Genomic DNA, 12,331 nt, shown 5'->3' with positions numbered 1-12,331 from the left:
CTTGTACCCACTTCTGGACTGGGTACGGCCTTGCCCTTGTGGAGTCCAGTGTGGCTCCTAGGAACGTCTTTACTTGTTCTGGTTAAGGTGATGACTTTCCCTGGTTTATCGTAAAGCCCAGGTGCTGAAAGTGTGAATTACAGTTTGTGCGTTTCTCCTGCACTTGGCTCCTGGATAGAGACTTTATTGACCAGTCGTCAAAGTATGGGTAAACGTGGATCCCCTGCCTTCTTAAGTATGCTACTACTGCAAAGAGAACCTTAGTGAATACTCTTGACACAGATTTTATGCCCAAGGGCAGCACTGAATTGGTAGTGTTCCTTGTCTAACATGAACCACAGAGGTGTCCTTGGTTCACAAAGATATGTTGAAACGCAACCTTTAGGTCTAAGGTGGCTAGGTAAACTCCCTCCTGGAGCAGTAGGATTACTTCTTGTAAGCTTGAAGTGCTGTGTTCATATCAATTTGTTTATGAACCAGAGGTCTAGGATTGGTGTTAAGGTTAGGTCTTGTTCTGGCACTAGGAAAATGGTGATTAGTTCCCTGCATCCCTTTCTTGTGTGCTGGCATGAGTTCTATGGCTCTTTTTAAGAGCAGTTATTTCACCTCTGTCTCTGAGTTGTTTTAGTACTTTTCATTGAAGACCCTCACCCACGGGGTCTTTGTCAGGGGTTGCTTGTCTAGTTCTATGCAGTATCGTTGTCCTCTTCCTCGAAAGAGCAGTCTTGCGGATCTGCCAATGTAGTCAGTAAGACTGGTATGAAAAAAGATCTTTGTTGCTGCTCTGTATTGAAGAGCATTGGAGGTGGCTATCCTCCATTGATTGCGTGGCGGCCTTCCACTCCATTTTTCTTCCCATCACATCCAGCCTCTTACTCTTTCTTGGGTGGGGTGACCCATGGAGATGGGTGTGTTTCCCTTACTTGCTGTGGTCACAATAATTGGGTCTGTGGGGACATCCCACCCCCACCATTTTGTTTAGAGTCCTGTATGGAGTGCTTTTATTTCTTTTCCACTCTGAGCTTGAGAGCTCCTCCGTCGTGCTTCCAGACCCAATGGCGGAAAAAAAGAATCTGAAGATGGAAGCATGTGAATCCAGAAAACAATTCATGCTGTAAAAATGATGTTGGGCAAGCCTCTTGCCACCCCCTTCGATATTAGTCTCCCGAGCTCCCTTATTTAGTAAAACCCACAAAATGATGGTCACCGATGGGGGAGTAGAGAAAAGAAGGCCCACCAGAACACAATTTTCTGGGCCAAACCACTAGACGGTGGAATAATGCACAGCATGAGTCTAGCAATGGGTTCATGCTGTGAAAATATAAGTATGATTGTGGCCAACACCTAAATTGCAACAACTGACACATTCTACAGATATTTGGCAAGAACAGTTATTCTAGTCAGGGATACCTATTGCAAGGTATCTGTAAAGTCACTATTCATAAGTGAGCCTCTTACCTACAATATTCCAGAAAATGGAGGGCCCTACGCATTCGGAATTTGACCTTTATATACCACTTTGGCACATCTGGGCCACTCAGCCTCTCAAGGTCTCAGCATAGCGTGTGGGTTTGCAATACGTATGCCATTTTCAAATTTGGAGGAAGAATGTGGTAGCATCAAGGAAAAACCTAGATAATTCTACTGCTCAAGTGCCATCACTGGCCCTAGTCATTACAGCACAAGTCCTGTCAGCCTTTCTAACACGGAGCTAAATGCACGTTGTTACGCTTTGTAATGGTTGGCGCAATGTTCCCACTCATTAACAATGGAGAAATGGTATAAATACAACGCTGTTTTTTTTATCATTGCCCAAGAAATTAGGAAATGTTTTACTCAGCATCCACTGTAGAACATTTGTTTGCATGTTAGACAATTTTAGGCATAGCTACCTTAAAACTGCAATGCAAATTTACTGAAATACATGAAGAAATGCACCTGATATGGCATCAGCTATTAGACAAAATGTACTGCTGTGAAGGACCCATTCCAGCTTTGTGGGCGCCAATGTCAGCACCAATAGTTATACCTGTGTAAATGCCTAAGGCTGCCCAATAAAAGGTCCCGAACATCTTAGTATTCAGCGTGAGCCGGAACCGGAGAGGCGATGCACTGACGAGCTGGAATCGATCAAGTTGCCTTGAAACGGGACTGTATCACTGAAGTACAATTTGTCACAAGCAGCTGATAAAATACAATAAGCAACCCCGAATCAAGAACAAAGACCCAACTGCTGAGTTACCTCAATACGGAGTTTGGCCCACTAACAACATCTATACTATATTACTTGCTGGCTCGTTCTATTACCCAGCATCTAAAATAAATATCTGCAAGCTGTTTTACAAGTACAGCCTCACTCGCTAGCACTAGTGACAAATAAAGCTCTTCCCATAAGGAGAATAGCATAACACTTAATTTGACCTTAAAATCCTTACCCAGATAACTATTGTGTTTTAACAAGTCACTATTTCCCTGTACTTCAGTTATGTGCCAAAAGTGTTTCACTTGTAAGCTTCTGCCAAAAGGGACTTGTCTTACAGAACATTTAAGACTTTGTTTCCTGGGTAATGTGAGGTGCAGCCATAGCAAAACTACAACTTTAATGCAGATCAACCCTTTCTCGCCAAAAAACATATCGACAACTGCCTGTAAAGCGTTTTAGAAACATGAGAACAATCAACTTACCATGATGTCTGAACCAGGTGTTGGTTACGTTCACATTCTAACACCTGGAGGTACATAACGATTATCTGGAAAATATGGGTTAAAAGTTATCACCACGAAAAACATGCATCTTTCTTTCACATTTGCCACGCTGTATCAAAACAGCACTAACAGGACCAATGGCAATCTGACTCGCACGTCCCCCCCGTTTAAACGCACATGCGACACGTGTCAGTAATCCAAACGAACTGTTTCAACTGCAACTGACTATGCATGAACGCCGTCTCAGTAAGGAGTTGAGCAGAAAACAACCTCGATATCTTAATATGCTTAGCAGTTGCCTAGTGAGAATTAACACTTGAAATAGTGCTAGAAAGAAAAGATACAACTATTCTGCTGACCAAAGCATGTAGTATGTTAATTTAATAAATGAAACTCACCTTGTGAGGATGCTTTACGTGCACACAAAAACCCAATTCTTTTAAGATTCTTCTTTCTGCCTTTATGATTTGATTCTTGAGACTGACGTAGTCCGGGTCCAGAATTAAAGGGGAAGGCTTCCTGCAAAATAGCATAGCAATCCGTTAAAAAAGGACTACATGCTAACATGCCCTGCAAGCAGTGGGAAAAAAAACGTTTCTCTAAAGACATGGACACAACGCAGCACAGGTACCTTACATAGGCCGTACCTAAACATAACAATTGGTAACCAAAGACTAAAAAGATTCTACATGTTAATATTGGACCTTCATCTAATCCTCAACAAGTCTTACAGTAGATAAATATAAGGGGGTGACTAAAAATAATGTAGCCTCATGCCAAAAAAAGTATCCAATGATTCTGTAAAAAGTTACGTTTCTCCCTCCTCCCTAGCTGGAGAAAGCTTTAGGCGTTTGTCTCACCAGACCAGGTTTTTTTTTGTAGCTCCTCCTTACACAACTGGTTAAGCTCACCGATGTTTGATGGCACTAACTCACGCACCTTTAAGCCCCGCACAGGCCCATTAATAGTGCGGAAGTCTGGACTCACTTGGTCGCTCAAAAATATTTTATTAGGTCAGTCAAAGCTGGACGTTTGAAAATGGATCACGCAGCAGGTCAGCCTTGCTTTAGCTATTGGATAGTCTCATTTCTGCTCGAAACGGGCAATTGACGGGCAAATCCCGACTCTACAGGGTATTATTGTTCGCCCCCACGGATATGTAGGGAGTTATGGTGCATTCGCTAAAATGCATACTCTCGTGGGGATTAAACTTCAACCTTATTCGTCTGTAAACTTGTAGTCTCGCTGTTGAAAGATTTAGCAGCACCCAGTTGCAATAACCATTCTTATAGATAAGGAGCGTCTCTTACAAAGCTTTTAGTCACAATCTCCATTCAATTCCACATGCATGTTGTTTGGGCCATGTAAGAGTAACCCAGCTAGAAACCTTGCAACCTACACTTCGAGACACACTTAAGGATTATCACTATCCATTTTAAACACAACAGCCCCATAACATCTCGGTAAACAATAAAAGATAAGCACCTCTTCTCTCTCAATTGCCGAAGTCGGTGAAACACATTGATCACATCCCTTACGCGTCTTGGTGCCTCTTCAAGTTTGGATGCCAAGTGTACACAGGCCATTGACACATGCTGAAATAGAAGTATTGCAACATACTGATGTTTTGTTCAATTCGGGAACTGAGCCTCCAACAGCTTAAGGAGGGATACAAAAAATGTCGATGAATATAAAAAGTACAATGCCAGCAGTCTGTCAAGCCCATCCCGTCCGAACATTCAAGACTACTCAAAGCTCAAACATTAAAAGAGGCATGTAAATAAGCAATGTGCACCACACATACATGGATTAACGAACGTGTTGGGAAAACAAGATAAGCTTGATGGCTTGAAGTATAAGTACACTTAACTAAAGACTGACTGTGTACCCTAAAGCACCACTGGCAAGACTTCTAAATAAGTAGACAATTTATACATTTGTAACTGACATTTCTGCAGTATTTGTATGCACAAGTGAAAGATAGCCACCTGTCTTTACCGGGGCCCGCAGAAAAGAAAACAGCTGTCAAACACAGTGGAAACTACTGCACCACGGACCAGTTACAACGTTTATGGCATAAACGCTGTAACGCAGCTAACTGATCAAGCGTTTTTTAAACTGTTATTTTTCTTCTGATATTCTAACACGTTTGATACTTTTCAGGAACGAACAATCATGGAGAGGCTTTAATAGGAATATTATAATAAGGATGAGGTCGGAAACCCGCACTGGTCTCTCAGGAGGGTAAAAAAGAATGTTTTTGGATTAAGAATAATACTTTACATTAACACCGGGAATTCAATGAAATACAATCTTAGTGTACCCCAATGGTTAATATTTTAATCATACCCACTGGCGCTATCAATAAAAAGGACACGTGTGAATAGTGAGGTATTTAATATTTAGATTTTCTGAAGGTAATTTTCAATCGCTACCAAGTATCAGTAGAGTCCACCCTGGCTTTTAGGGGCTGGGGTGGACCTGATGATGAAACATGCCATTACTAGAGTGGGTAAGGGGCATTATAAAGAGTAATTATTTTCTTTAGGGAAACGAATATGGCTTGGTCTTTGAATTAAAGGCCAGTTCATTTTTTTTATTTTTCGGGCTATGAATACCTGGTTATGATTGTCACTGAGGCTTTAATAGGCCGCGAGATGCTCTAGCAAGGCACCACTGGTGTTATTTCAATGACTAGTGAGTGTGGAAACTGCCCATGCGTTGCATCAGAGCTCATCGGAAATCCGGATTTCACGAATGGTAGAGGTTAAACCAATCAAGACGTGTCTGCCGAAACGTCAATTCTAGTGAAGTTTTCATAATTCATTTAACATGGCTACAACGCACCAAAAAGGGGACGTTTCCACCTACGGTCCAAGTAACAAGACCGACAAATGGCTGGTTTCCTCAATTAATCTAGCGGAGGATTTATCAAGTTTGGAATCACAGTCTAAAGGCAAGTGCTAAAACTGTACACTTCCTGAAGCGAGATATATAAACAAAAGGGGTCAAAAAGCTCTGTCCCAACAAGGTGATAAAGCTAATTCTCATACCAATCAGTAGCCAACTGAGACGCACTAATCCCTAAAAGACGCAGGTTGAGGCCTTTGTCCCATTTCCAGTAAATAAAAAATAAAAAAATGCATTAAGGGAAGACTAGGCATTATAGAGGGAGTATTTATTCATGTTGCAAAAGCCTTAATAGCAGTATTGCCCTTAGGAGTCTTGAGAAGGTAAGCTTTATGAGCATAGCGAACCAGAAATAAGAAGCTTTTAAAACTTTACGCTTTCTGAATGAACCACTAGCTTGTCTTTTGACAAGTTTTTTCCCACTTTTAAATTCGGTCTACATTCTTAGCAGGTATATGGAGGAGGCTGCTGCTGTGTGGACAGTTGACAAATCTTGCAACGCAGATCTGCTGGTCAACAGCTGTCACGCATTCATACAAGCCTATACCGATATCCCTAACTGGTTGTGCGCCATGGGCAGGACAGTCCCTGCAGCTTGTCACGAACTAGCGCCTCCACCCCTTTGTTAAGATGATGCCAGGTAAGGGCAGGATATCCTACTAGGCGCAATATATGAAATAAGTCAAAAGAAAACAAATCCAATACTACGCAAAATTAGGACACTTTATCTAGCAGACTTAGTACAAGTAATAGGTACAAGTGGCAGCACAACATGTGAACTTTAAAATGGCTCTTGATCAACGCGCAAAAGTGTAGTTTACGCCATTTCTCAAATCCCCGTGAAACCACGATGAACAGATTAACGATTAACAAGGGCATACCAACAAGTTAAAAATCGGTGTTCGCTTTTTCTTTTGATTGGGCTACCGGTCACTCCGTAAGACCATGTTTGCGGTTTATGGCCTCAGCAGTTAAACTTTAGTTCCTATGAAACCATTTTAGCCCACAGATCAAGAATGCACTTTCCTGCGGACATAAAAAGCAAGACAGTACCTCAATAAGCACCGGTAGACTGGTTAATGTTGCTTGTCTGCCCAACCTTACGTACTCAGATGCTTAGGCCGACCCTCTAATACAACGACGTTGTCTCAAACAGATGAGGTACGGCTGACGAAAGTGGGGACTTTGGCCTGCAACAGGAACTCTGGCCCAAGTACGAACAATCCAGCAAGGCAGCATCCAACGTAAATTAAGCTGGAGAAAAAATGTACTACAAACAACCACGCAATAGCCTATTTTCAAGCCTGGTTTATGAGAAAGCTTTAGCTCTCTTACCAGACCCGTTGTTTTTCCAGAAAACCATATGTGGTCAGAATATTTCATCTACTGGGCTGTTAAACTGGAACACTTACCACCCACACAACATTGGCCACTGGGTCAGCCTACTTTAAGCACTGACTGCCTTTACTCCGAACCGGCTGCAGAAAGCTCGTGCAAACTAAACTGCAATACATTCACCCCAAAATGATTGTGTGTTTCCGCTGCGGACCTGGGTGTGTCTTTACTTTAAATGCTGGCTACTTATTTGCATGCAACTTTTTCTAAAAGGTAAGACTGCCTCCAAAACAGCCAAATTGGTAAAATGTCATATTTACTACTACAAGTAGCGGGTGACATTTTCTCCCGCCCCCTCTTTTGGGGGAGGGCAAGGCAGCGGAACTGCTGCTGGCACTTCCGCTTATAAAAGCAACTGGGCTCTACTTCATCCTGATGTGTTTATATACTGTTCCACTTCGCATTGGCAAATGCGGCCTATTGGGTTACCTATTGCTCGTCTTTTGTGGCGCATGCGAAACAAACTGAGCATTGCACTGTGCGCCGAGGACAGACCTACTGTATTTGGCAAAGTTGGTTTACGATTACTGCTGGTAAAATGACATTACCTTCCTCATATGGCAGAGCCAAGTAAGCGCTTCAGCTACTGCCTTACTTCAAGACGGTGAAACACGCTCTCGCCGACTACACTGGCTTCCTCCAACAACCTACTCAACTTCCCCAATGCCCACTCCTCCACCTTGTTCTGTTTTTCTCAACATGCATTTAATTCAAGTACGCCCAGTCCCCCAAAACATCACTGCTAGCAGAAGCAGCATTACACATTCATTGACCACCAAAGGTAACACGTTAGACCACTAGTAACCAATCAGTAAGGATAAGAAAAGGAAGGCAGTGACTTAGTAAACCTCACACTGTTTAAAAATTAGCAAGTGTCAGGCCACAGGTAATGAATGCTTCTCCCTAGCTGATGTTCACTTTGCTCGACACCACAAAACATTCTACACTTACATGCGAGGGGAGTATGGACGCTACTTCCTAGACACGAGGTGCAAGTACAATTGTAAGCTAGTTCTATATAGTCTAGGGTGTAACGGGTTGTTCTAAATTGTGACGTGCCCCTAAAATTAGCGCTGAAAAATTAAAAATAAGTAGTAATAATGTTATACATCAACCTTACCTCCATCGAATGTTTCACAAATGACTTTGTATAGAAGAAGCGCTGAAACAAGACTTGTCCCGTCGCCATGGCCACCTACAAAAGACGTATAAAAGGTAGAGAGTAAACTTCATAACGAAAAAAAAAAAAGTCCTGATTAAATATATATATGTATGCAACCATAACATTAAGCTCAAAGGGCTATTTTCTGGGCCTAAAATCTTTCTCCCCCGTACCATTGAGCTTTTACACACGACACATCGCTGTTCAACACTTCTGAGAACCGCAATGATGTAATATCCTGTCACACGACACCGTCAGCTGAGTTTCTGAGAAACCACCCGCCCAAGTCTACTACGGGGAGGCTATTACAGGAACAAAGATCGTCGAAGACATTACTTAAAACTGGGGTTTCCAGTTCCGTGCAAACAAAACATGGAGCCAACACTCTACAAATAAACTGAACAAGCTAACACTTAACTTCTCACACAGAAGTGCAATTCTATGGTTAAATGTGCTCTTATTAAGCTATCAAAAAACGATAAACAGTACTAGAAATTTCAGTAAATTCGTATCCTACGGGGTCGGGTCTGTATCGGCGCTATATTTGTCCGGAAATGGGTAGGATTTAAGTTCGACACTAACAGTCTGATTAGCGGACGGGGACAACCCAAGTAAAGCTAACACCGGAGCATCTCCGCAAGAAATTAACATTTTTATGAGTTCAGAGAGAGACAGACGTTTCAGGAAGAATTCTGATCGACCCAAATAAGTTGCCTTTTTCGATGAAAAGTGTAAGACAATTACTAACTAATGATATATCGCGCTTTCACATATACGTGGATCTATACTTTGATCACTGAAATACATTTCTAATCGGGACAATTATACCAGCAAAATGTGGAAAAACACAAGTGTGGACCCTTCAAGCCAGGTACTTCGACTGCGAGTAGGCCGCACTCTCGGCCGCCATTTTATGACCGACACATGAAGCACAACCATAGGGCCCATTCATCCTCTCAGTGGAAATGAACTTTAAGTATTTCATGCACTCATTTCGCAAAACACCTCACACACTAAGATTCGCAATATCAGTGGGCGGCAGACCGTAGGGATATAAGTAGGCCAATTGAAGGGCCGCCATTTTACATTCAGGCGGAAATAAAATGAATAAAAAAAATCTTGAAGAAAAACGATCTCTAGGGGGAGATTTCCCCCCCCCCCCCCCATGCCTGTTTTCGGATTATTCACAGATGACCAGACCCCCTTTCTCAACATACGGATTGTCTCGCACTGTGACCATTTTCAGTTGAAGCCTTCCCACATTGCTCACCTGCGGCATTCGCAAAAGGATGCCAGCCGACTGGATAAGTTCACAGCCCACGCTACGTAGAGCGCTCTCTATCTCCGATCCTAAGCCGTCGCTGACGGAAGGGGTCTGAGTGAAGTGCGAATCGGGAATCAAACAGTTCTCGAGGGTGATCAACACCCCCGAGTACAAACGATCCCCAATTAGAATTCCCTCGGAACCGAGGCCTGGAGTAGCAGCTGTAGTATTAGTTGCCGCCACCGCCGTCATCTTCTCAGCGCACTGACCTCTCGTTTTCAGACGGGAAACTAACGAGGCAGCGAACGCCACGCACCGCCGTTACCTCAACTCCCCCGGCTCAGATGAGATAGCTATCCCACACGCTCAACAGGGATTACGATGATTGGACGGACTGCTGCAATTGGTTTAGTATTGCCTCATGTGATTGGACGATTGGCAAAACGTAGGGCGGGACCGTCACGTCTTTGTTACAAGGGAGCGGTTGAGTGTGACGTAGGTGTAGGGTATAATCAGCCTCTGTGACGGCGTAGGCGTTGTGTAATTGCGGTGGTTACCTAAAACCCAGTCGCGGTACGCTGAAAGTTTCAACAGTGTATTCGTTTTTACATTTCGTTCTGTGATTTTATAAGCATGGGCATACCCTGGAGGAATGCGAGCGCTGTACAGGGGACAGTTACCAAACAACCAAAGGTATAGAACGCTAGAGATTAAGATTCTCACCGATAGCATTTGAGAGAAATGCTGTACGAGACTACAACTCCCCAAAAAAACAGCTTACGAATACAATTGAGCTATACTATTAAAACAACAAAATCTGGCATTTTTAGCTTGCATGGGAGCAAATTGAAGTTAATGCAAGTATCTCACAGAGACCAGGTTTGTGATTTTAGGTTGAGTGCGCAGGCGCTTTTCGATTTGCTCAGATACAGCGGGCTTTTAACAACGCCCATTAAGTTCACTGGTTGGCGGGCTTGCTTTTCAAAAATTCCTTGATGTCATTGGTAAATGCTTTACATTTGTCCCACCTTTCGGCGGATTTGTTGCCACCTTGCAGTCTGACCCTGTTACATAGATTATTGCAGATTGCCAATATTCTTCAGCGTGGGCAAACTATTTGTAAATTTTGACTCTTCCCATTGTGCTCCATGGCGCTCAGCCCGAACTCCAGCGGCATTGAAGTGCTAATCACATTGTTCACAGTTACCTAATCACCCATTTCTTTTGGCTCTCCCCTTCACCCACCAAAGCTTTCACAAAAATACATGTAATTGATAGATGCTTTAAGTAAAAAAACAGAGAACTCCTCAAAGTGGTTCTTCCCACACAGTGGGAGAGCTGATACTACAATATTCACTGCACTCAGGGAAACTCGCCCCATAATATTTTGCAGACCTTTACTTTTAGAAAACATTTTGCCCATACCTCAGCCTTTGGTGTCCTAGGACAATGGGATCACCACCAAAATGTTGAGGACTACTTTCTCTTTCTGTCTACATCATCTCCAAATTGCTACATTAGGTTAGTGGGGACACCAAATAAACCTTCCCACCATTCAGTGTCGTTTAAGTGCTCTCATGATTGTAACTTTTGCTTTACAGGTGGGTGCAGTTTATGTTTTAAAGGCCTTGTTTATCATTTTATTGTAGTACGCCCGTTAGCCGTAAAAATGTGTAAGGCACTATGCTTTCTAGGGAGTAAATATATGGTTACAGTGCATTACTTTCTGACATTTTCTTTTCATGTGGTTATGCCCTCTAGGCTCTGACTATCTGGTTACATGACCATTGAAGGAAGTTGGCTCTGTATGTACTATTTCAAAGTAAGAAATAGCATGCAGAGTCCAAGGGTTCCCCTTAGAGGTAAGATAGTGGTAAAAAGAGATAATTCTAATGCTCTATTTTGTGGTAGTGTGGTCAAGCAGTAGGCTTATCAGAGGGTAGTGTTAAGCATTTGTTGTACACACACAGGCAATAAATGAGGAACACACACTCAGAGACAATACCAGGCCAATAGGTTTTTGTATAGAAAAATAGCTTTTCTTAGTTTATTTTAGTTTATTTATTTATTTTCTTAGTTTATTTTAAGAACCACAGGTTCAAGATTTACAAGTAATACTTCAAATGAAAGGTATTTCATGTAGGAACTTTGAATTAGCAAAATAGCATATACAGTTTTCACATAAATGACATATAGCTATTTTAAAACTAGACAGTGCAATTTTCAACAGTTCCTGGGGGAGGTAAGTGTTTGTTAGTTTTTGCAGGTAAGTAAACCACCTACGGGGTTCAAGTTTGGGTCCAAGGTAGCCCACCGTTGGGGGTTCAGAGCAACCCCAAAGTTACCACACCAGCAGCTCAGGGCCGGTCAGGTGCAGAGGTCAAAGTGGTGCCCAAAACACATAGGCTTCAATGGAGAAGGGGGTGCCCCGGTTCCAGTCTGCCAGCAGGTAAGTACCCGCGTCTTCGGAGGGCAGACCAGGGGGGGTTTGTAGGGCACCGGGGGGGACACAAGTCCACACAGAAAGTACACCCTCAGCAGCACGGGGGCGGCCGGGTGCAGTGTGCAAACAAGCGTCGGGTTCGCTATAGAAATCAATGGGAGACCAAGGGGTCTCTTCAGCGATGCAGGCAGGCAAGGGGGGGCTCCTCGGGGTAGCCACCACCTGGGCAAGGGAGAGGGCCACCTGGGGGTTGCTCCTACACTGGAGGTTGGATCCTTCAGGTCCTGGGGGCTGCGGGTGCAGTGCCTTTACCAGGCGTCGGGTCTTTGAAGCAGGCAGTCGCGGTCAGGGGGAGCCTCGGGATTCCCTCTGCAGGCGTCGCTGTGGGGGCTCAGGGGGGTCAACTCTGGCTACTCACGGTCTCATAGTCGCCGGGTAGTCCTCCCTGTGG

The 12,331-nt window shown here is 43.4% G+C and overlaps 1 protein-coding gene across 3 annotated transcripts in view; it reads right to left on the bottom strand.

The window, feature by feature from the left end:
• The window catches only part of CCNL2 (cyclin L2), a 49,870-nt gene extending 40,060 nt beyond the window's left edge, over nucleotides 1-9,810 (bottom strand). The window contains exons 1-5 of one of the 3 annotated variants that reach the window (XM_069241058.1): nucleotides 9,444-9,810; nucleotides 8,132-8,206; nucleotides 4,192-4,301; nucleotides 3,105-3,225; nucleotides 2,686-2,750 (exon numbers count right to left, since the gene is read on the bottom strand). In XM_069241058.1, coding sequence (XP_069097159.1) covers nucleotides 2,686-2,750; nucleotides 3,105-3,225; nucleotides 4,192-4,301; nucleotides 8,132-8,206; nucleotides 9,444-9,689 — 617 coding nt within the window. In that variant the 5' untranslated portion in view covers nucleotides 9,690-9,810. Of the gene's footprint in view, nucleotides 1-2,685; nucleotides 2,751-3,104; nucleotides 3,226-4,191; nucleotides 4,365-8,131; nucleotides 8,207-9,443 lie in introns of all 3 variants that reach the window. The other 2 variants (XM_069241059.1, XM_069241060.1) reach the window with 2 other exon arrangements.
• Between the last annotated feature and the right edge of the window lie 2,521 nt (nucleotides 9,811-12,331).

Source organism: Pleurodeles waltl, chromosome 6, assembly GCF_031143425.1.
Source record: "Pleurodeles waltl isolate 20211129_DDA chromosome 6, aPleWal1.hap1.20221129, whole genome shotgun sequence".
NCBI classification, from domain to species: Eukaryota; Metazoa; Chordata; class Amphibia; order Caudata; family Salamandridae; genus Pleurodeles; species Pleurodeles waltl.
Note: the sequence above shows the minus strand (reverse complement) of the source record. Positions and strands in the feature narration are given on the sequence as shown.